We start from the raw sequence: 25,767 nt of genomic DNA, 5'->3' as shown, positions 1-25,767 counted from the left end.
AAACCTAAAAACCGAAATCAGAAACATTTCCTTTTATATCCAGTGTCATCGCAACTCTCCTTAAATCTGCCTGTTAGCAAAGAGATACCTGAATCCAGTTAAACGTATTTTCAAAGTTCTTTTAATAAATAGAGCACATGGTCCTAGAATCAAGTACACACTAAAAATGGTCAAAACAGCTCATACTTTTTTCTCATCAACTCTTTAGAAAGAACAATGCAGGCACTTTACCCAGCTTATGTTTAAAAGGGAACAACAGGGGTGGGGTGTTATGTGCATGCAATCATGCACGTGTGTGTATAAAAGTCAGTAAACAACACATACATGTAGATTTTTCCATCTCATCACTGTGAATAATAAACCATCAAAACTAAAAGCACATCCGAACAAACTAAAAACACCCACAGCCAGTCTCCAAAACGGAGTGTGCAGCGTCCGCAGCCTGGGAGCTGACAGGCACAAAACCTGGAGAACGGCTGCCGGGTCCAAAAACGACATTTACAGATCAACAAATCAACAATATGAGTTTGGTTTCATGTGTCCCCACATCTTTAAACTAAAACCATTCAAGCAAATACATCAACATCAGATGGAGTTAAAAAAGCAACGGTCACACGAATGTGTAGTGCAGGAGTCGAGGCGAGTAAAGCTGGTGAGCAGAATGAAAATCAGCTCCTCAACACTTCACGTTTTATTAATACCCGTTCAAGTCTTCCTATCTTATGTTTTGACCATAAAACACTTAAAAAACGTTTTCACTTGAACCACTGAGCCCAGATTGTCTGGAGGTTTGCACAGCAAAGAGCTGTTCATTGTTTCTTGTCTTTTCTTGTGTTTTTCTAAAAACATAGCAAATTTCTGTGTAAGTCGTTTTCTCATCTGTAAATAGAAGGTTTTCCCTCGATCTAATTGACATGTAAAACCAAAATACTGTAATAGTTATCTGTAGATGAGGCAAGGCGATGGTTAGGCTGAAAATGGAAATTCGCTAACCTCTCTTTCTGCCGAGTACATGTAATGGACCAGTGTGTAGGATTTAGAGGATCTACCGGCAGAAATGGAACATGTTATTCATAACTATGTTTGCGTGTCCTCCTCCTCGGCGCCCGCAACAGTGGCCCAGAACAGACAAACCAAGAAAGGCTGGCTCTAGAGAGGCCTTTCGTGTTCTCACATTGGCTGAAGGCCGTGGGGTTTCTCACGCGCTTTGAAGGGGAGGGGTCGGGGAAGGGCTAATCAAGTGACAGCTGTTGCCTCCAATTATAAGGAGCTCACTTCTTGTATCTACTTCTGGTCTCCAAGTGCTTATAGCGTTTGGAGAGAAAGGGCTGCTGGCTCGTTTTGTGCCACAACTGCGTTATTTGCACGATGCTACTGTTGGGTGAAAATCTCCGTTCCTCAACTTTCCTGATGTTGAGCATGTTTTACTCTCCTCTTAGTCCCTGGACCGAGCAGAAAGTGGCACCGCGAAATCATCCACATGCTCCTGCAAAAGGGGCTGTGCCGAAGCCTGGTGAAGTCGCGATCGCTCGCAGTTGGCAAGCATGGCTGGCGAGCTAATCGGTAACAAGCTAAGTAGCTAGTAACATACAGGTCCTAGGCTGCCAAGAATCATTTGCTGAGATAGCTGGCTTGCTACCAGTAAGCTAAGTACCAGTTAACAAAGCCAGCACAATCACGTATTTGTACCATGAAATCGAACTACGCCGCACTGCGTTTTTGATGCATGGGAGCATAAAATTGGATCATGTGACATAGCCAATAGGATTTTTCCATTTTGGACTCTCCAGCTCTCCATTTCCTCAAAGCGCTGTCAAAACGTTTGGAAATTTGGTAATTACGTGTCAGAAATTCCCCAAATTGGATCTGCTGTTGTCACAACTGCTCGTGTTCTCCGGTGGAAATTCAGGAAGAGTTCATAATATCAAGCAGGATTGTCTTAAAAAAACAACACGAGAAGCTGGATTAGTCAGTCTCGCAGGAGAGTTAGATGCAGACATCTGACACTTGCAGTGTTTGATGGGCTGTAACCACTGAGCTGCTGCTGCAGAAAAACGAACTTTGGTTTGTCTGTTTCTTACATGAATCATGAAGCCCACACATCATCATGCTATGAGCAGGTTCCATGGCTCGTGCACTGCTGAACACCTCAAAACTTCACTGTACGATATCTAAGGTCTATGTTTCTTTGCATGACAACATGGTTTTTGTTTGCCAGCAGCAATATTTTGTAAATAATACGCAGGAAGACAAAAGTAAAGGAAGATCCTATCCCACATGTGCACACACATACAAAAAACTGGTCCCAGTTTTGTAGAAGGATCATTTGGCCAGTCAGGTAGTTTTTTAAGCACACAGAGCAGTGTTAGCACATAGAGCTTGGGTAGAAGTGTGTGTGTGTGTGTGTGTGTGTGTGTGTGTGTGTGTGTGTCCTTAAGAGATTGTCGATCATCATCATCATCATCACCATCAAATCAGGGTAATGTGCAGGTCAGAATTCTCAGCGGTGTGACGGTTCAGCTGCCCATCACCACCGCTGCCGACGAACCCCAGCCCGGCCATTTCGCTGCGGCGTTTCCACAGGGACTCGTCTTCCCCCTCCGTTACTTTGATGACTGCACCGGCTCCTGCAGCGACAGGCGGGAGCGCGCTGAAGGGAGGGGCATCATCACGGACTGGACACCACTCAGCCTCCACGGAAGCAGGCCCAGGAAGTTGTCCTGGCGGTGCTTGTCCAATGTGAGGCTGAGTGCCCGCTGAGGAGGGGCGGGAGGAGGATTGTGGGAGATGTGGTTCCTGGTCAAGGGGGTAGTAGAAGGTGGAGGAGGATGTTGGGGAGGGAGAAGAGTGGTGACTGCGCTCCTGGAGAGAGAGAAGGAAGTGGGAGAGGAAGTTAGAGGCCGAAGAAAGCAACGGTTGTGAAAGATGGATGGACAGATGCACGGATGGGTGAATGGGTGTATTGATGGAACAAAGCAATGCCTCTATGGATGGATGCTGAATGGATTAGTGGAGTGAAGTGAGATGGAGATAAAAGGAAAAAAGCGGAACCCCTATGTCGGAGTGTCTCATTGAGCAGATCAGAATTTGTTTGGCGTCACCTCGTTCACCAGAAAACTCCTTAAACTTAAGCCTTTGTATTATGAGAAGATCAACGCCAAGATTTCCCCAAAGTACCTTCCGCTCGTCAAGTCACGGAAGCCTGAAGAAAAAAACGTTGGTTTTAGCAGAAGCTTTTATTCATTCTTCTGTTCTTTTTTTTTACTCCACCGGCACTAAGGTCTGCTGTGAAAATTGGCTGAACTGTTGTAGGTTTTACCTCCACCAAGGAGGCTATGTTTCCCAGCCATGTCTGTTTGTTTGCTGGTTTATGTGACAGCAGGATTACCAGGGAGGAAGCCACCACATTTTGGGGCCGATCTGGATCATTTACCATGAATTTTGAACTTTTTTTCTCTGAAGTTTGGTGTATGTTGTTTGACGTTGGCCTCGGCAGAGTTTTACGCTCAATGAGTGCCCTTCTAGTTAATTTATGTATTTCTAACTTTTCTTGTGACACTTCAGGATACTGCAAATTAAAGATATCGATATCTGCCTAACTGCACCTCAGATTCACAAATTCCCTGAGGAAAATAGAGAGGACATGACTCAGTGATAACCACGATTCTGGCTACTGAAACACGGCAAGGTGACCGGCAGTTTTGTGTGAAAGCGTCTCCAGAAACCCCTCCTTGGATAATTGATATTCTCACAGTACCTCAATTGATCAGATTGTATCAAATTCTCCCTCTTTGAGCATAAAACCATAACTATTTAACATTCTGTGCACCAAACCATTAGCTCGTGCACCATTCAAAGCAACCTACCAAAGTATCAAACAGGACAAGCCTGATTAGTCATCACTGGCATGCAACCCTCATTTAAAAATTAGCTTTTGTCACTGATGACATTCAGATTACGAACGTATGTTTGCTGGTGATCAAGGAAACATTTCATTAATACATTTGTTTGCTCTTGATGTTTAAAAAAAACAAACAAACAAACAAACAAAAAAAAAACCCCCAACATGCATATCAGGTTTTATGGGTTAAAATTAAGCTCTGCAAACATTTTGTATTAGCAAGGAAAGTGAAGATCAGCCAGAGGAGAAAAGCCAAGTTTGACACCTTGTCTATTGTTGCATTCACGGTTTTAACACAATAAGAGTGAATAGAAGGCATTAGAGTAGAGTTGCAAAGTGAGAGGAACCTCTGGTCCTGGGAGTTTTTGTCCTCATTGTAAATTCTCATTTCAAAGTTTTCTTTTCAGACTGTGTCAGTGTTCCTCAACATAGAAACACGTGGGTCCCGGGTAGTTTAACAATAGTAGAGATAAATGTGGACATCGGTTTGACTTATTTCAACTTTGTTTCTCAGATGTGAGTCTGGTATTGCAGGTGGCTCTGGTGCTGTGAGGCAGAATCAGAGCGGTGGGGAATTCAACCCGCTGCTTTAGCGCAATCTGGGACAAACCACCGCAGCACAGCTGCTCATTCTATCTTGTCTTTTTCAAAATTCTGTTTTATCCTATTTTATTTAATCTATCAAAGTGTATCACCTTGTTTTGAATATTATGTATGAATTGTGTTGTAAGAATTAAGTTTATTATTATAATTATCATTGTTCTTATCCAATAGTAACCCAGAATCTTTAATCCGGGGAATGTTTCATCAGGTTTCTACAAAGCGTAATCTTTAGCATCAGCTAGTTGTTAGCGGTGGACACAACAGAATCGGTCTGTTGCAAAGTGATGATTCAACCAAGCGAGTTTCATGTCCATTCAAGACTTCAAGTGCTCCAACCTAACGCCGTCTATACAGAAAATTATGGAATAACCCGAAATAACTGCTTCAGCTTTGCAACTCTATTGCACAGTAACCGTATTTATGTTTTAAAAACATTTAAGTATAATACGGACTATTGGGCCGGCCTGAAAGGTGCAGTTTGTTGTTGGTTTTTAACAAGCTTGGCCATGATTCCAGTTAGGATAACATGTTACCTGATGGCTTTACCATTGAGATATGGGGTCACACTATCCACCTTAATGAAATGCTGTGAATAGTGACTGTAACACAAGGGTTCATGCAGTTACAAGCAACACGTACGAACAAGTGATGCTGCAGTTGCCAAGGAGCAGGACGGGATCGAGTGGCAGTTGCTAAGGAAACTGAGAAGCAGCGGGACTTGGGGACTGGACGATGAGCAGCGGTGGAAGGGACAGGAAGTAGGCAGCAGGGCTCATTTGGGGAAGGTTAGTACGTCACTGTCAGACCTCACTCTCTGAAAAGCACCCATATACACACACACACACACACACACACACACACACATAAACACGCAAAAGAAAAACAGAAACACAACATGACAGAGAGTTAGCGGAAAAAAAAAAAGAAAAGGCTCGTGATGAATTTGGTTTTGCGAAGTTCTGCTGGGCGTCAGGAACACTGTAAATATTAAGACATAAATAATGACACACAACGTGAAAAAACACAGCTAAGCCAGGGAATAAAATAATAAAGACAGATAAAGTTCAGAGGTGATCGATCATGTTATAGTGGTGAAAAGGAAAGTGTAGATGGACACACGCGTGTGAGTTTTGGCCACACGTCAATGTAACATGGAAAAATATCAAAAATGAAAAAAAAAAAAGATGAGAAGCTGGGATGTCAATGGACCACTGTGTTTCAGTCAATGGCACATCAATAAATCAGCAATGATGCCTGGGTGGGATGAGTTACGATGGTGGACGCAACCAACAAGAGCGTTCAGGCATGAAATGTTCAGGAGTGTTGAGGAAGCACATCGGCCTGCAAGCCTGGGTCATGAACCTGGACTGAAAGGTCATCTAACACGTTTATCATCTACTCGATAGTTCCCAAACCAAGGACTTATTTTCCACCTGCATCAAACTGTGTCCCGGGTGATCAGACTGTGCTTGGATAACACCACGACGCATCAAATCCAGCGGCAGATTCACGCCACGAAGACGTAATCATGAACGAATAATCAAAACCAGTGAGTTTGGCTGGGTCGGCCTCATTTAAAATAAAACGTAAACGCAGCGACACTGGAGTTACAGGAATCAATTAGGGCTCTAAGGGCTGATCAATCCTTATCACAGCTTATCACAGCAAGGCAAGAACATGGAAAAAGAAAAAAAAAAAAAACAGGGAAATAGCCATCAATGAGCATTTCCAGTTCAAGTCCTGTACACTGTGTATGAATTCCACGTTCTATGCATAAACATTGTCATAAATGACTGATGGAGACGACAAGAGACCCAACATTTGCTGTCAGTTTTAAAGGAAAGACCCCAAGTGCTTGTGCAAATGCTTGTGAGAAGAAAGAAGAGGTTTCAGTTTATACTCTGTGAAATAATGCAAGTTGTGAATTAAGCTACAGTTTGGATACAAGAGGTTTGTTAATGCAGGTGGAAAGGAAACTACAGAGTCCTACACATTCAGGTTTTGCCCGTTTTGAGGAACAAACTCTCAAGCAAACTCTAATTGTATTTGAGAGGAATCTCAAATACAATTCACCCAAATCTACAAACTATCTACTTGCTGTTAATGGGTAACTCCACTGCTCTAGCAACAGGTGGTGAGACTTGAAACCGTACAGCTAGCAGCAGCTTTAGGACGGACCAACAACACAGGGTTCAATCTGCTGGCTAAAAGAATAAAAGGAGCTCGGTCGGATGCAAAACCAGAGAACTCCTGGCGTGTGAAGGGTAAATGCTCGGTGAGGAGAGGCTGGCGGCTGGGGTGAATGGGGGGGGTTCAGGGAGAGGGCAAGGGGTCACATACGTGCTGCATTCACCACTGCAGAATGGCGTATACCTCTGTATACAAGGGCTGGACAGCCTTCTGGCCTGACGAATCTGAAAACAACAGTTTACAGCACAGCTCAGTTACAGCAATGTGAAGAGCTTCTTTCCAAAACACAACACATCCATCCACAGAGGCATCACTGCCCGGAAGAGGATCCAGAGAGGAAGAGTAGTTATACTGTCCCGTTACCGTCACTACGCAACTGTTTTAGGATTAATGTAATGTCGCCCAGATTAGCATTTTTTAGAAGAAAGAACTTTCATATCGTAAATGTCTGCATAATGTTACTGCTATTTAATAGGCTGCTCCTATATTATACAATGGGCGCGGAGAGTGCTCTCCTCTGATTGGCTGGATGGTCCACATTATTTTTCAGATTACTGCCTGGCTCTGATATTTTGGCCTCAAGTGGTTTAAGATGTTGACAGCTAGTCCACACTTCATCCCAGATTAGTAAAGTAACATTTATTGCAAAGTTGACAAAGACGGTGACCATACAAAGTGGGATTTTACAGTGATAGTACGTGTTGTGATAGGTTGACAATTTCCCCAAATGTTAAGTAGTCCCGAAATCCCCTTATACTTATACTTGCAAGAGTTAGAAACCTTCCACTGAATTTCATTTAAATCTGTTCCCAGCTTACTTCATGATTATAAGCAAGACCAGCTCATATCCATTGAATCTCTTAGCAAGTTCTTAAGATATCCTGCTAATTAACAGACAAACTAACAGGCCCAAAGACTGAACTGCCTTACACTTCAACCAAAACAGTTAATGCGGACTGGTCGCCTATGAATGTCATGTGTGTTTTTCTTTATTTATATAATGGTGCGGCATAATTCTGTTATTTTTTCCTTCTGGTGGATGATTATGTGGTGTTGGAAGCAAACTCTTCAAACAGAGAGAAGAGAGTGAGAGGAGAGGTATGTTGACATAGACTGGGAGAAATATTAGGATGTAGGTGTGTGTGTATAAGGTGTGTGGTGAGGTACACAATTTGTGCAAAGAAAACTAAAACAAATCAGTGTTTGAAAACACTCTTCAGTCATCATCACCATCATCATCATCGGGCTGTGGAAATCTTGAAAATGTTATTTTTGTTATTCCAACATATGGGCTATGACTGAGGTCAGATTGAGGTTGAGCATCTAAGTGATCTAAAGATCTGATTAGAATCTTTCGACTTTGAAGCCTCAGTAAGCTCCCTGTCTGCAGCAGTACTTTCTTCTGCCACAAGATGGAGCCACGTCACCTGATTAGACATAAACAACATGGCGCTCTTTCTTGATGTGGAGGGACGGGACCAAAAAACAGCAGAGCCTAGAGTGACTTCACTGACCAACTGGAAGGGAGCGGTCAATGAAATCGTTAGGCAAACTGCATCATTCGCCTTGATATTGTCTTGCCGGGGTTGCACAGTGTGTGTATGCGAGTTGCTATTTACTCTTTTTATATGTTCTTGTGCTTATGTTCTGCTGTTGAAATGAAAATAATAAAAATAAAGTTGTTGAAAAAAAAATATTCTAACTACGAATAAAACGAAAATTTCTGAATTGAGTTCAAGGTTTTGCTCTTGGATTTTAAAATGTCTTACTTCAGGATGACTGCCAGTCAAAGTTTTTCACAATTTCAGTCCCACTTGGATAAAATTGTGTCCGTAAAAAACACAAAACCAAAATTTTTTCCATTTCTGATTTTGCTGAGTATGAACTCTTTTTCAACTAAAGTTTTTACCACATATACTTACAGTCATTGGAAAACTGTAGGTGTTTTATGCGTTGATTCCCTCTTTAACAAGCTTAGAACAAGTGAGTCTGACAGGATACCTACAGTGTTAGCTGAGCGTCCGGGGCCACGCTGAGCCACAATCGCTCCTGAGATGGCCTTAATCCAGCTGTGCATGTCCTCTGGGCTGTCGGCCTGACACACGGAGAGAGAGAATGTAAAGGTGTGATTCGTCCTTGTTTCCTTGTTTTTCAATGGTAGATTTGCACTAGGATACTAAAGAAGTAAATTATCTGCAAATACATAAAGTTGTATTAGTACCGCAGCGCTCCTCATACGGTGACTTTGTAAGTTAAAACGTACATATAAAGTGCTTCTAATGAAGGTGTAAGATTACTGCAAAAGAGCAGAAATATGTTTAGAGATGAAAAGAAAAGAAAAAGGTGTTATTTAAATCAGCTTCGTGCATGTTACCTGTATGTAGAAGGTTCTGGAGCTGGTGACCATCTCAAACAGGTTGTCCCTCATCATCAGCTCACTGCAGAATACAGCACAGGGAGAGCGCAGCAGCAGTATTTAATGACCTGCGATGTAATGCCCTGAATTGACCCAAGAGCCTGGACGGCAGCTCATATTCGCCTGCTAACAGAGAAGGTAACTGACCTCTGTTTGCACTCCTGAACTTTGTGAATCTCCTTCAGCGGGATAACTCTCAGCGCCTCCCTCTCCTGTGGGGAGGAAGAGAGAAAACAACAACACATTTCACTTCACGACAGCTAAAAGATGCATGATCCAAGATTTTAAACTCTGAAAGACTCATCCAATCTTTTGTGTACTATGTTTCGTCTATGTTTGGTGTTTTGATTTTGATTTTCATCTCGTCTGGCTCAACGGGAAACCTCCTGCAGAATACTTTGTACCTGCGTCACTTTCTCCTGTGAGATATAGGATCAAAGCAACCGTCTGCACATGATGCAGAAGTGAGTAGCTTATAAGAATGTCAGGTGCAGGACGGCAACCAACCAACCAACCAACCAAAAAAAAAAAAAAACTAAGAGTACCTGCAGACTGGCTCCTGAACTTTAGACTGGGCAGACGCAACAGTTCCAGTAATAGTTCTGTATTTTTACTCAAACAACATGTTAAATCACTCGTTCTGCACGGCCAGAACTCACACCCTCTATGCTCACACTGTATGGTTCAGTCATGACATGGGTGCTCAGGCTGAACTCATTCAAACAAGATGGCTGCGTCCTCACAAAGCAATGTGCCTAATGCTGCTTTGAACAGAGATGGGAGAATGTGCAGCTGCAGATGTATGAAAATGTGGACAGACGCTCTTGGTGTCTTACAGCTTTGTTCTGCTTTCTTTCACAGCACAATGACGACAGTAGCCACAACAAAATACTACTCTAGTAATATCACTGAGCACGAAGCAACAACCATCGGGCAGAAATTCAGCCAGATTCTAAAATGAGTTAGAGGTAAATCTGGCTTTATTCACACAGCGTCTGACCCCTACCAGCTGACCAAATGAAATGAAATATCTGACCAATCTAGGTACTACAAAAATCCTGTAAAGCAGTCTTGCCCACTGATTCGCCACATTGCTCACAATTACCTGCACAACCAGAGATCTTAAAGTGAGATCTACCTCCGTATAAAACATATAAAAAAGACACATTTCTATACTGTCACAGCTTATATCGTCATTTAATATACTTGTATGTATTTGGCAGATGCTTTTGTCCAAATGACGTACACATGGGGTCCTCTCCGCACCACAGTCCGGTCTAAACCGACACTGGTAAAAGAGATGACGACGACGATGATGATGATGCACTTTCCCACCCTGGTAACTCACATGCCTAGCTCACCAACACACAGCGCTAACTGGCTCAGCATTGGGTTGACTCTGCTGGTTACTGACTCATCAGAGTTGGCAACTTACAATTAAAGGCTATTTAAAGAACTTTTATGTGTGTGGTGCACCACATCTGATTTTCCTGTCTCTTTTCAGACGCAGTGCATGTGGCGTGTGATTTGTGTGGGATTATGTTGAAATTCCGCTCATGGAGATATCGGGGTGTTTTATAATACATTGACTCGTCCTCCCAATCTTAATTTCCTGGTAGCTGTGGAATGAAGAAGTGGTGAGGACCCCCCTACCTGGCTGACCCTCCTCACACCTCAGGATATTTTGAGCTAGTGCACATTCGAATGACACAAACATACAGGCTTTGTCCAAAGTCACTCACTCATTCACACATTTGCTACTTTAAATAAAAGACACTCTGTAGTTTACTAATAGTTCACTACTACACATCATTAGTCATCAATGACAGGTGTAGTCTCTCATGACCAATATTTTTAGCTTCTATAAAATGCAATGCATAGTGAGATTTGAAGTAGTGTACATGCCATTTGCTCCATTGTGGGTATTTATGAGGGCTCTAATACTTTTCACACTCAGAATTAGGACAGTCAAATAAAATGGTGGACAATAAATATAATGCACTATATGGTAGACAGGAAGTGACTATGGTTTGCATTGGTACCAGTTACTTCAGGTCATAACTTTGCAGAAATAAAAGCTGTGTTCATTTTCTCATCGACAGTGTTAGGGTGACTGACAGTCGGGGCACTTCAGCTTAGATGGACATGAAACTCTCCTGGTTGAATCATCGGTATAAAATATGTTAACTTTGTTTGAGTAAAAAGTCGAAAGGTACAAATCTGTGAACATAAAAACAAAAGGAGAGAAGTCGACTACAACTCCCACGGTTTGGTTTTTGGAGTTTTAAATTCTGCGAGAATCTAAAAATCCGATGGTCAGAACATTAACCTATACTACGGTTAAATGATCGAGGAGACTCGTGTGTTTCTGTGTTGAGGATGACTGATCATTCAAAGAAAGGTTTCAAATTTGAATTTACGTGGGGAGAAATTCCTCTGCAACCAGCAGCACCGCCCACCTCTCAACGACTCTCTGTCTCACTCTCGCACCGTGTCCTCGTCCTATCTGGTTGTTGACGTGAAATGTTTTTGAGTCAAAGGTGACATTTTTTCTACACTTGTCATCATTATGTAACACTACATACATGATTACATTTAATACTTAAGTATTGGAAAGTATGCGCGCGCACACACACACACACACACACACACACACACACACACACACACACACACACACACACACACACACACACACACACACACACACACACACACACACACACACACACACACAGGGTGTGTCCATGTATGTGCACAGACAGGCTTTGGTTAGGACTCGCTAATCTCACCACACGTGGATCATATGAGGTGGTATTCAGGAAGCGTGCTGCTGCGTGTAGAGACACACAAGTCCCTGAAGGCAAAACAAGCCTCACTGCACACACACACACACACACACACACACACACACGCACACACACACACACACACACACACACACACACTGACACTGTTCTACTGCTCTCTGTCTTTCATGTTTTCACTTTTCATTTTCTCTATTCCTAACATTTGTATAGTTTTACTGAAGTATTAACTTCTAGTAAGCTGTGTCTTGTGTGTGTGTGTTTGTGTACATGCCTTTCTAGGGCTGTGTGGAGAATTGTTTTTTTTTTAAACCACTGCTGCGAGGACATTTCATCATTGTGAGGACACTTTAATGTTAATGTTAGAATTAGGTTTAGGTTAAGGTTAGTTGTGCGTGCTCATGGCAAAGTGTGAAGTGATACAACAGTCAGTGTGTTTATAAGCACTGAAGTAAACTGGTTTCAGCCAGCTTTCTGCTGTAACGCGATTCTTTTAAAGGATCAGTTCTCAAATAACAAAAAAAAAAAAAAAAAAACAGCTTCTCACCAGGTCAGATTTGTAATAGCTGACAGCATTTTCATCCAGCATGAAATACCTCCTCTTCCAGTTCTTCATCTGAGGAAGAGAAGCAGGTCCATCAACACTGTCGTATTTCTTAGTTAAAACATTAGGAATGATCCTCTGTAGAACATAAATATCCACACAAAGGTTCAAAGGAATCTGGCCAGTAGGTGTCAAGATACTAGCCTTCTCCGGACGAAAGTGTTGGACGAACTCAATAAAAAACATAAACCACAGATAAATCAAAACATGGTGAGACTGAAAAACCCTGTTTGTGTGTGTGTGTGTGTGTGTGTGTGTGTGTGTTTGCTCTCACCACAGCTCCTTGTTTGACACAGTATCCGGCTTTGATGATGGCCGGGTCCTGCGCTCCTCTGGACAGGAAGTAGGGCAGCTGATTCTGACACCGCTTCACACCTCCACGCTCTGCCCCATTCTGCCCCTCCCCCTGCTCCTAAAACACACAAAAATACACACAAATAGTGGAACATCGTCTCAAAACATTCTTGAAACAAAACACTGGTGAACGGGTTAATGCTTACATGCTTATTTACACATTCAGTGAATACTGAGCAGTTGTATTCATTTGGAATTGTCCTATTTTAGCTCTGGTTTGGTCTCCACCAGCTCCTGAGGGAAACATCTGGCTCTTCAGCTGCTAAATGCTCCACTGTGTTCACCAGCTGTTCTCTGACTGTGTCCATTTTTGCTGGGTAGTATCCAGTGGGTTTTTAGAGCTTTTCTGCTTAAAAACAGCCAACTGCTGTGACCGAAAAAAAGACGCTGACAGTTAATGTGCCGTATAAGCAAAAAACAAGCTGAAAGTATCTAAAATGCTACGTAAATGAGCTAAAAAACCGATCCAGTAGAACCAGAGATAGTTTTTTTTATTCCATGCATTTTTTTTCCTTGTTTAAACCTGACACCTACATTCCTCTTAACGCAACTCAATGCTAGTAGCGGCTAATGTCGCTGCGAGCCTCTAGCCTAAAGCAGAGATGAGGAGTGGGCCACAGAGGTGTGGCAAGCTGACTTCTTTCTATCTTTTTTACTTTTAGCCTTGTAGTCTTCCGACTAAAACGACGCTGACTCAGTGAAATCACTGGAGGACATTAACCAGATTTCACACAACTGCTTCTGGAGACACAAAAGGCTTTATATAACTTTTTGTCACATATATAGTAATACTCCCCAAGAATTATACGCAGACTTTGATGAGTAGCAGGGGAAGTTCCCTTTTAATAATCTAATTCTTTTCCCCACCGACTCTAAATGGTCTCCACAGCATTTCTGAATTTTTAAATCACCCAGCCACCAGTAGCTGAGTATAGGGGTTTATTTCACTGGACATTTTCAAAAGTCTTTTAGTTATACAATTCAAACCAGCCGGCACTTGTCTACGTCGATGCACACTGGGCCACATGCTTGTGGCTGCATACCAGCACAGACAGGACTGAACCTGCTGAGCTGCTGCTGCTGCTAATACAACACACATGGCAGTGTGTGTGTGCACGTGTTACCTGTGTAGCGGTGATGATAGGGACTCCTCCTATGATCTCAGTCCTGTAGGAGACTTGTTTCATGGCTCCAAGTACTTCCTGGGAAGTCTCTGCATGGGCAGTGTGGCCCTCGCCTGGCTTTGGCACCTAAAAACACGACATTAACTACATTCCTGTCTGCCAAGCACATGTTTGACACCCAAAGGTTTTTAAAAAGTTTAAGGTTTAACAAGATTATCCTTTTCTTATCTCTTCAAGGATATTTAATCTTGTTTTTGGTCTCTAATCTGCATTTTTTGGCTTTTTCTCTCCATTTTTGTCTTGACGTGAGGTTGATGTGTTTCTAACAGAGAGACAATGCCAGTTAGTAGGATCAATTGGATCAGTTGGTTTTTGTATTTTATGGGATCTGCTGACAATAATAAAAATATAAAATATCACCAGCCTCATCCTTAGCCACACTGGAATGACGTGACGTGTTCCTTCATTACCGTGAAGACACACATTGTAATTTATTTTGACTCAATCCCACACACACTTTCCTGTTGCCAGAAATACTCAGTAGAGCACCAAATGTGGACTATCCTGCTGCTAGAACAGTCTCTGACAAATGCACGTTTTCCTCCTGCCTGAGTAATGTTTGTTGAAAACTACAATGTGCAGCTGTTTTAGAAAATTATTGAACCTTTTAAAAATAAAACTATTTGTGAGCTGTTTTTTGTGTTCAGAAGGAACCACTAGACTACGAAAAAACCTGTTTCACAGTTTGAAATAATACTTCAAGGACCCGAGAGACCAGAGAGAGGCCACTGCAGGTGAACACGAAACCTTGGCTTTCCTGTTCTGTTTCCCTTTACACTCCGTTACGCCTGAACTGAACTTTATCTCTCTGGCCTGATGGGTGATTTTCCATCTGCTGTAGCCTGAGGCAGATGACAGAGCGGCCTACAACAACAGGAGAAACGGGGTCACCTATTGATCCATCTGTGTGTGCGTGTGCGTGTGTGCGCGTGCGTGTGTGTGTTTGTGTGTGTTGGTGGCTGTGGGAGGCTCACAGTAATCTTGGTGGCGTTGTTGAGAACACTGATCCATTCCACCAAATCCTGCTGGTCGTTGGCCTGCAGATAAAACTTTCTCATTCCTGCATTTATAACTTGTGAGAGAGAGAAAGACAGAGAGAAACATGTGAATGTGTTGTTTGTTATCTTCTTACTTGGCAACATTAGACTAGAAAATGCAAGAGTAAGAGGAGAAACACACTGAACCTTCATGCAAATCATGATCTAAAAATATCAGTTTGTTTCTGGATTCTCAGAGGCAGAGGATGTGTGTGTTTGTGCGTATGTTAACATCCCATTCAGATGCAAATATACACACCCACACACACACACACACACACACACACACACACACAGTTCAGGTCAAGGTCATTGTACAGTTTCCTCCTATTGAGTGACAAAAAGCTACTGTTGGCCACTAGAGGAAAAACAAGTAGCAAGGGACAAAAGAGAGGAAACAAACCTAACAAGAGAGGAAAATAGGGAGGGAGAGAGGAATAAAAGGACAAGGAGGGGCAGAAGGGGTGAAACAAGGAAGGAAGGAAACGAGGAAAGAGTAGCAATGTAGGAGATTTAGGAATTGAAGGAGATTGGAGAGGAAGAAAGGAAGGAAAAGGGGTCGAAGAGAGGAGGGAAAGGATGAAGAAGGTAGAGAGGAAGTACAAGAACGCGGGAAAGAAAAGTTGTGCACTGCATGACCATGGCCACAAAGTACGTGGGCACCTGAAAATTGCACCCATTTGAATTGCAGAACATGTCTTTCCAAAACCATGGGCCATTACATCCTCCATTATTCTGGTTTCAGTCTTTCCACCAGATGTTGAACCTGGCTGCAGGGATTTGCTCCCATTTAGACATAAAACCATTAATCAGGTCCAATACTGATGCAGGGTGATAAGGCCTGGCTTGCAGTTGACGTTCCAGATCATCCCAGAGGTGCTGGGTGGGGTTGGGGTCAGGGTTCTGTGCAGACCAGTCGAGTTCTTCCACACCAAACTGGGAAAATCATTTCTTTATGGAGCTGGTTTCATGCAGGGGGGCACTGATATGTTGAAACAGGAAAAGGCTAAATACAATTTGCTGCCACAAAAAATGAAAGCTCTCACACTCTCCAATATCATTGTATGCTGTAGCTTTAAGATTTAATTTCACTGGAACTAACGGGCCTGGTACAGTCCATGAAGAAAGCACAGCAAAAAAAACACAAGAGTATGTGGATAGAGCTATAGTGTAGGTAGAAAGGCGAGGGACAGGGAGAAAATGTAGAGCGAGAGAAAGCAAAAGGTAGGAGAAGAAAATGAAGGTGAGCTTACCAAAGCAGAACTCTGCCTTTGGTCTGAGTTTGGTGGCATCACTGACCTGAACGAGAGAGTACAGTGGAGCTCTTATGTCATACAGGGGCAATTTGGCTTCCAGACTACAGTCAATAATATTAAGAAAGAAATACACAGCAATTTAAAAAAACAAAAAATCAACAAACAGAAAAATACAGGTTAAATCCAACACTCTTTATGGTGATCACCATCTTAGCACGCAAAAATGGGCTAATTAGCACTAAATATAAAGTACAGTTGAAGCTGATGGGAGTGTCATTAGTTTTGCAGGTATTTTATCACAGACCAAAGTATTGGACACATTGAAATTGTGTGTGCGTCTGTGAGTGAGAGAGAGAGAGAAAAAAAGAGAGAGAGGGAGAGAGGACTCACCTTGGAGATGTAGGTAAGTTTGAGAGATCCCACGTTCTCTGCACCTTTAGGCAGATTCTGATTAAAGAAGAAATATTATCATTACCTTCATTGTTATTGTTATTTGATGTAAAAGTAGTAGTAAAGGTAGTATTACTGGAAAACAAAGATTGGGTTTGTTACGTATTCCCTCAAAAAAGGCCTGGGAACACTAGGGCTGAGTGATCTGGTAAAATCAGTACCGCATAAAGACTATTTTTTAAATGACTCTATACGTACATCCTGATTTATGTAAAATCATGTGGTAAATGTGGTTCAATGCAATAAACGGGTAACGGCTTGTCACTCATAAAACCAGAACATCAGTGACTTTCTGTTCATTTATATTTGGAATTTGCTCAGAATCATTCATTTGGACAATGGAAAAATGTTGACACAAATGGTCATGTAATCATCATATGAGTGCTCAAACCTGAATGCAGCATCGTCAAAAACATTTCCTGACAGGGTAAAACCCCAAATTCACAAAGCCTGAACCTGATTGGCTGGTAATGAACGAAGAGCAACCTAACTTCCAATGAATGTTTGAAATTTAGAGCATCAACTAGACACCGCCGCCGAGGGTCAAAGGAACACATAGCCTCGCTTTCAGGGGCCCCAAGCTAAAATCGTTGGGAGACACTGGTCTAAAGGCTGTTTCCCAGATGTTCCCACTCTCTCAAGAAGCGAAAATCCTGGAGCGGAAATGTTAACATCTGGGGAGTTTTTTTGGCATGAACATGATCTACGTATCTGAAAAGACAATATTAATACCAGCAGCAAATATTAGTTATCAGCAGCCTCATTCAAAGATCTGCACTGGCGGCAGCTGCCAAAAATATACATCAGCCCCACCTGCTTTCTGACTGAGGATGCAGTGTTTGAGGAATTCCCCCCTATGGGAAATATAAATACTACTTTTGTTACTGACCTTTTCAGTTTCTGTTATGCTTCCTGTTTGTCCGTTTGGTTTGACACAAAGAATTTTCCAAACTCAGATGTGTTTGATTAGGGCTTATTCAACTTGTCACACACCTGTGAAAAGTTTTGTCTCCTTTTAAAGCTTCAACCAATCATATGAGAATCTGTGTTCAGTGTAGTTTTGTCCTATAAACCCACAACTTCCTCTTTGGATTCCTCCAAACTCTTTAAAGCTTTCCTTTCTTTGTTAAGGACTTTTGTATGTCATATTGTTAAAACCACACCTTCCTCTGGTTACATGCGGTGTCTTCTCCCTTACTACTCTACTTTAGTTTATTCTTTTTACCGTAAAATGTACTGAGACCCGTGTGACTACGCACTTAAAAAAAAACAACACTTAAATTAGTTTACAGAGATGAGGAAAGATAGAAGTTCAGCAGTGGATCAATCCGCTGCTGAATATAGTCCCCAACATAAGCACTGTTTCCTCCTGTCCAAGTAACTTCTGCTAAAAGCTATTCTTATTTGTAAAATTACCATTAAAAAAAAAGGAAACACTATACATTTGTGACCTGTTTGTGGAGATTTATGCCTTCATTAGGAAACAATGGGCTTGGGGCGGAGTGCCACAGACATTTGAGAGTTGGCAGCCAAAATGCTACCTTGTGTAATAGTAATTAGTAGTGCACATGTTCACGTAATATTTGTCTTGTGCATTCAGTTTTCTCATATAATAGCTCATGACTGAAATGCACCACCAAGGACACTTTTGCAAGCTGTCCCTGCTCTTAACTCTTTACCAAACAAACACACAAATAAATAAATGGAAGGAAGGAATGAAATCAGTCTATTACTGTAACTGATGCTATGCAGCTAACTTGTAAACAATCTCATTAAAAGTACACAAGAAAAAAGAAATCTGATCCAGAATGGAAACTGGAATCAAAATCCTTTCAAATGGCACCAAACACACCGTAAACACACACAGACACAGACAGAACATTCAGAGTATTTACAGACACAGCAGTATGCTCAGTTATTAAACACACACTACTACACGCCTAACCCCAACCCTTACCCTAATCCGAACCTAAACCTAATTCTAACCTGAACCCTAAAACCAAGTCTTGATCCCGAAACAGATCTTTGAAGCTGCGAGGACCTGACACAATGTCCTCACTTTCCTAAAATGTCCTTCATGTGTCTACACAACCATAAAAAGACGTGTGTACACACACACACACACACACACACAGCCTCACCTGTGGGTTGTCCATGTACCACAGGAGGCTGCCCTGCTGAGTGTCCAGGATAAAGTATCGGCGCAGGAACCTTCCACTGCTCTCATTCTCCTCGATGTCCAGGAAGCCACAGATGCGATTCTGTCGGTCCACGTAAGGCATCGCAACCCCGACCAGCTCAGCCCGCCCTGGGGCATCACAGGAATGCTGCAGGAGGAGAGACAGCCCTGCGTTTATCAGCTGATACACTCGTTCAAAGCAAATGCTACCTCAGCTTGAAGGCTGCATTCTTGTAACACAGTAAAATGATCTCAATGTAGAGGGCTGTCTTCTATAGAACCACATTTTATTCTGCTGGATTTGTAGTCCAGCACATTGGATTTGAAATGAAGCAATGACAAGGAGGTTAAACTTCTTAGTCTCAGCTTTAATTTAAAGGTGTTTACACCCACAAAAGATGTAGACCTTTTTATACAGTTGCCTACTGTCATGGGACAGGAAGTAGTGGGACGTGTTAAAAGAACTGTTCAGCATTTGGGGAAATAGGCCTAATTGCTTACAAGAGTTAGAGGAGAATATCAATATCAATCTCATGTTAGTTAAGTAAAGAGCTGAAGTCAGGACATAGTTAGCCTAGCTTAGCATAAAGACTGAAGGCAGGGGGGAGACAGCTGGCCTGGGGCTGTCAAAAGTGAAAAATATGTCGATAAAACTCTAATGGACATGTTGTGTCTGGTCTGTTTAATGTATAAACAAAGACAAATTGAAAAGTGACAATGAGCAGTTATACAGTGGGGATACAGCTACGTGTTAGAACTACGTCTTGGCAAACAACAGTCAGGCACAGTAACTGGGTGCAGCTTCCTGTGGTGTTCTTGTCACAGTGGGGTTGCAAGGTTTGGTACCTTTGTGCCTGTGCAGAGACCAAAACTAGAACCCGTGCTCACCGACTATCTTTTGCAACCCCAACTGGAGCTGGAGATGCTGCACAGGCCTGCTGGACAGATGGATGCAGCGCTGTTCACCATAAAGCTCAGACACGACCCCCCCTAAAATGAAAAGTTTTGTACATTTCTGGTCATTAAATGGACAAGACATATCGCATGAATAAGACAGCTTTAGAGATTCCTTTTGTTGTAGTCAGCGACTGGTGAGGACGCGTTTTGCCCTCAGTCTGGGCTTCAGCAGATGTTTGTCCCTTAAACACACTGCCCCGTTTCCCCCCCTTCCTTGACTGACTTGTCTGTACGTTTAGGATCAGAGTCCTAAAACTGAACAGAAATAGTCCCGAACTGTCAGAAAACTGTCGTGACAATGTCATGATACTGTCACAACAGGCTCTGACTGCGCTGTACCTGTAGGGTAGAGTGAGTAAATGTCCAGCTGCGGAGATTCCTGCCTTTAAAAAACCTTGAATTCCCGCTCAGACCCAACATGTTGCTACAGGCAGGTGACCAACCAATCCACCTACAAACGCAATTAAAAAAACTTGGATAGGGATTTGAATGTTCTTTCTTTGCTAAGCAAGCCTTGTATAAAGTTGTCCTGGTATAGAAAATGGATTCACAATTCTGCACCTGTGGCTCTGTGGCTTCGGTGATGGATCGTAATCTTGCAGTGTCAATTCGAGCAATTCAGGTTTCAGGTCCCCCCCCACACACTTTGTTTCAGAGGAGGTATTTCAAAATGCAGGGAAACACCTGAAAAGTCCCAAACTCAACAGGCTGCAGTAAGTGCTATCTGTGTGTGTGTGTGTGTGTCTGTGTGTGTACATATGTCTCTCTACGGTTGTGTGGATAAATTGTGGTTTCGAAACCATCGTTGTGAGGACATTTTGTCTGGTCCTGACAACTTCAAAGCGCCGTTTGAAGGCGGAGACTTGGTTTTAAGGTTCAGGTTAAAATTAGGTTTAGGTTTAGGTTCAGGTAATCCATTATTTAAATGAGTTTCCTCACAACTATAGAAAGACCAGCGTGTGTGAGTGTGTGTCTGTGTGTGTGCTTGTTTAACAGAGAGAAGGTCTAGCGCTAGTTAAAGTATGCAGATATTACCAGAGCAGGTGCTGGTTGATCATAGCTCTCTCTTTCTCTCTTACACACACGCACACATGCACACACACACACACAGTCAGTCAAACATGCTGTGTGAATGTGTGTGTGTCACCGTCATCATTGTTCAACATCACATAAACACTAAATACTTGTGGTTTCTCACACACACACACAAAGCGGTTTAAGACAAATGTTTTCGGTCTCAGGTGCGGCGATTGAGACGCTCGCGCTGACAGAGGGAGCGTGTCTATTGAAACCAGAGGTTGAGTACAGACTTTGGGTGGGTGTCTTCACACTGCTGACAGCAGCGGAGCGGAGCCAGGCATCAAACCTCAGGACTTTTTTTTTTTGGTACCAACCAAAATGTATCGTAGCAACGAGTATCGGAAATTTTCAAGTACTGGAAGCTGGCACTGAAAGTCTGGTCTGATTTGTAATCTTCTTTACTTATTAAATCAGTTATTAGTCTTCTGGACTGGGTTGGTTCGCCTATCTTGGGTCGAATCCTGATCTCGTCTGATCGTCTGACGGCTCATGTTTCTTGCTCCATTAGCTGCAGTGACGTTGCCTCGTTCCATGATTACTTTGGTGACTTCAGTGTCGTCACAACAGGAATTTTTCCCTCTAAGGGACATTGTGCTATTTTGTGAAATGTGATGTTACCGAACTAAATCTTGCCAATTTCTTGGTTACTGTTGACACTTGTTACAGTTTGAGAGCGGCGCCTACATGCCACAACTCATACAACCGTTTGCATCATTATTAAACAGCAGTTTGGTCAAGCGTCTAGATCGCATGTCTTCCATATCACCTTTCATGCTCTTCAACGGGTCATAGGCAGGCCAGGTTTTGCCACGGTGCCACAGTGAGCTGTGCATCGCTGAGCGTTACACAGCCGGTGGGTGTACATTTCTAACAGCTAATCTTGACATAAGAATTTGTTTGTGTGATGAAACCCATTTTAATTTAGTGTGGTATACATTTCCACTTAGTTAATGCTTCTGTCATAACCAGGCCTAGTCTGAACTTGCACACAGCTGGTGCAACCAGCTACAGACATGACTGAAGTCATAATTTAGCAGATTTGAGTCCGTATTTGATCGGATAAAATTCCTGTGTGGCTGCTTATGGTGCACAACACGCACCATTTGAGAGGCTTCTTTCATTGAATCAAAAATGGGGGGTTTTGAAGAAAAACATGCTTACGGTCCTCAACACGAGGTAAAAAAGTGTTGTTTTGGTATCTGTGCCAAACCCAGGTATCACACTGACCTAGTATGGAAACATTCAAAACGATATCCAGCCCTGCTCTCCTTTGATTCTGGATATTATGGGAAACCTGTGTACTGCCACGCACTGTCCGGTTGAACAGCCATAGTTTATGTCAAGACATAAATGTGCAGCCACCCCCCCCCCCCCAAAAAACAATCTGTTTTAGAGGGGGGGCAAGAGGGCGATAAGAGCTGAGCAAGAGACAGAAACAGTGAGGCACCCAGCAGGACGCCACTCACTGGACTTGATGTGTGTACGCTCATTACACCCAGAAAAAAAAAGAAAAGAAAAAGATAACAATGGAGAACGGGAGCTCTGGATGGAGCCGCAATGTTTTAAAACGCTATTGTTGTGACTAATGCATCTGTTTCCCTCGTTGGCTTCCCACACACTACAGGACACATGGTGATTTTATCAAACACGGAGGCCTGCTGAGTCTAAAAAATCTTGAAAAGTCTTGGAGGTTGCTACGTCTTCTACAAATGTTACAAGTATTAAAGAAAAATCGTGAAATTCTTCAGCTATGTCTTATTTTAATTTTATCTCCCCACATTATGGTCCAAATGTTTCTTTAAAATTACCTGATAATTCTGGTGGAGAATACTAAAATCCTTTGAATTGTAATTTTTTTTAAATTTTTTACTTACATCCAGATTAAAAACCCAGTATACGCAGTACAGAGTATAACTGTGTGTAATCGTAGAATGTAAACTCCTTTTGATGTTAAGTCAAATTCCCCGAATTTTGTCCACTGACATGACCTGATACTACCTGTCCAACAAGACAGGTAGTATCAGGTAGTTCTTTTTTCTCCTTTTTTCTCCTGATTATCAGGAGGAGCTGTTCTCCTCCAGTGGCTGGCCAGGTTTACAGGTAGCTGCGGAGGACTGGAGAGCCAACGAGTTTTGGTCCCCCCCCCCCAAAAAAGGCCTGTTGTGATCCCCGCAGTCCAAAACCACCGCCGGCCGATCCCAGGCCACACATTTATTCTAGGACAACTCTGAAATGTGATCCAGATTCTGGAGCAAAGTTGCAGCGCATGAAGTCCAACATCGACAGGGGAAGACAGACGAGTCGGATCAGTATAAACTCACTGCGTGTGACAGCAGGGCCACAACTAGCAACTACTTTCACTATCTGATGGAGCGATCGGTCTATGAAATGTCAAAAGGTAGTGAGGCCTTCAAATGTCGTGTTTCGAAAACCAAGAGATATTTCATTAACCGTCATATAGAGCCACAGGAGCAGCGGTTCCCCGCGTCAGAGGAGCTGGAACAAGCAGCCGCAGATGAATTTGTCTTTGGATCAAACAATCGGCACCGGCCAGGCATCGCTGGCACACTTTTAAAGTCTGAGAGAAGACGTTCAAAAGGACATTCGGTGTCAGACGGTGGCCCAAACGTACGAGAGCCTACACTGCCGTCGGTCACAGACCCATTATGAACCTCTACGGGGACAGCAGGAGACACCGGGAGAGCAGAGACTCGGAGACACGGTAAAGGAATCATCGTAGGAATGATGTGGTGTTTCCCTACGTGAGCAAAGCGAAGGGAAAACCTCCGACGACACACTTTGCTCCGCGGTTGTCACACCGGGTCGCGTCTCGCTGGACTGGAGCCCGCATCAGTGCGGACCGACGCACCGACGGACCGACGGATGGACACGAGTCCAGCGAGCACTGTGGTAAACAAGTCCGTGCGGAGAGACGCCGGCGCGCAATTCCTTCCTGAGGACATCAAACTGTTGTCACGGGCCTACGAACATCGCCGGGTTTCCTCTCCCGCCTCCATTAGCCGCCTGCTCGACACTTTGTACTCACGCGTTATCATTTTTCACGGCGGGGTGTTCACCCGAGGACGGACGCGGGCCGCGGGCTGCGACGGCGGCGGGCGGCGGGTTTACTTACACAGTTCGGCTCAGTCCGCGTCCAGTGTGGCGGCTGTCCGGCACCGCCGTCAAGTTACGGGCAGGGAAACGCACGGGCTTCCGGTCCCCGCTTCGAAAATAAAGGTGTTTGACGACACGAGAGTCACTTCCGCGTGGACTTCAAAGTAAAACACCGTAGGAAACCAATTGGAGGATTTGGAGTTGGGGCCAGTGACTGCAATGTCGGTCTGTCGGCCCGTCACTTTGTCCCAGAGTGAAATGTCTTAACTGTTGGATGGAGTGACAATACACTTGTTTCAGGCACTCGCGGTTCATGGGACGGGTGACATTTGTGGATATGAGTGACATGTCCCAGCGGCGTTGGAAGGACCCCCCTGAAATTTGGCTCAGATAAACTGACAAACTGCTGATGAACTCATTCCCCTGATGTGACCTTGAAGAAATGTTTGACTCTGATGTGACATTAGAGTATTTGACTGACAGATTTTTCTGAAGATAATCTGGGAAATGAAACGATTTAGGAATTATACAACAAACAAGAAGATCAGTGGTTCCCAACCCGGCTTTTCTGACCTATTATCCCTGGTCACATGTCAATGGATTATAAACAGGTGAGCTATAGGGGTAATTTGTTTAATTTTAAAATCGTCAAATCTAACTTTTTCAGTGTCGCATGTTTGCTTTTATTTTGACAGCAGAAAATATATCTTCACACTCTTATTGCTGACAACTTGATGCTACAGATTTTCCTCCAATCCACTGAGTTGAACTTTTTTTCCCTCACTCCACCAAAAGGATAGTCCAGTGCACTAAGGCACAGTGCCTCCCTCCAGGTCACAGTGAGGAAAATGAGAAGATTTTCTGCCTTGCCTAAGGGCACTCCGGTAGGATGTTCACATTCAATCAGGTCCATGTGATTTGGATATTTTTGTGATACTTAAATCTGAAGATATGTGAAACAAATTTCATTTTCAAGGGAACTATTAATTGCATAATCTGCAAAGCAAATAGACACACACACACACACACACACACACACACACTTCAGGGATTTAAACTGAAACACCTGCAGAGAAGGAAACAGCATCTGCGATGCAAAACCAGGGGACTTCCCACGGGCTTTAGCAGGCCTTAAGTGCATGTGTGTGTGAGCGGGGTCGGTTTGTTTTACTGTATTCTTGGGGTCTGAAAACCAGGAGCACACCACACTTGTGGGGTCCACAGCTTTGTGAGGGACCAAAATGCTGGACACCACAAGTCTAAATGGCTGTTTGAGGTGTAAGACTTGGTTTTAGGTTTATGGGTAGAATCAGGTTTAGGTAAACAGGTGGACGGACAGACAGGTAGAAAGACCGACAGGTTCACAGTCACCCCCTTCTGATCAGTTTCTGTGACTTCTATGTGTTTCCTCCTCCAGTTCTGTTCAGGATGTCCGGAAATGTGACAGACAGCCGCTCATGCTGAGATAAACTTCTGAATCACATTTGATTTTAAATTTCAGAGGACAAGATTAGAGAAGGAGGAGATCAGAGAGAAGACGAGGAGGGAGGGGAGGACGTACACAAGCAGAAATAAATTGTGTGTGAAGCCTGGCCTCTAGTGGTGACAGACAAAAGTCGAAGCGGAGGAAATCCT

At 43.2% G+C, this 25,767-nt stretch overlaps 1 protein-coding gene across 6 annotated transcripts; it reads right to left on the bottom strand.

Annotated features, from left to right (window-relative positions):
• Window positions 1–93: 93 nt before the first annotated feature.
• Window positions 94–24,233, bottom strand: LOC120794271 (pleckstrin homology domain-containing family A member 1-like). Of its 6 annotated transcripts, none has more exons than XM_040135178.1 (14): window positions 24,152–24,233; window positions 19,870–19,971; window positions 18,944–19,129; window positions 16,743–16,799; window positions 16,350–16,395; window positions 15,034–15,131; window positions 14,000–14,125; window positions 12,796–12,933; window positions 12,465–12,533; window positions 9,258–9,322; window positions 9,069–9,132; window positions 8,700–8,789; window positions 6,845–6,918; window positions 2,493–2,862 (listed from the first exon to the last, which is right to left on the bottom strand). In XM_040135178.1, exons 3-14 carry the CDS (start codon window positions 19,082–19,084, stop codon window positions 2,604–2,606), a joined length of 1,227 nt encoding a protein of 408 aa, XP_039991112.1. In that variant the 5' UTR covers window positions 19,085–19,129; window positions 19,870–19,971; window positions 24,152–24,233; the 3' UTR covers window positions 2,493–2,603. The 6 variants fall into 6 exon arrangements, 5 of the variants coding, with proteins under 5 accessions (XP_039991107.1, XP_039991108.1, XP_039991109.1 ...); XR_005708110.1 differs by lacking the exon at window positions 6,845–6,918 and adding an exon at window positions 5,144–5,318 and having other exon boundaries at window positions 2,749–2,862; XM_040135173.1 differs by lacking the exon at window positions 6,845–6,918 and having other exon boundaries at window positions 94–2,862.
• Window positions 24,234–25,767: the final 1,534 nt, after the last annotated feature.

This window comes from Xiphias gladius, chromosome 9 (genome assembly GCF_016859285.1).
Source record: "Xiphias gladius isolate SHS-SW01 ecotype Sanya breed wild chromosome 9, ASM1685928v1, whole genome shotgun sequence".
NCBI lineage: Eukaryota > Metazoa > Chordata > Actinopteri > Istiophoriformes > Xiphiidae > Xiphias > Xiphias gladius.
This window is presented reverse-complemented; position numbering and strand designations above follow the sequence as displayed.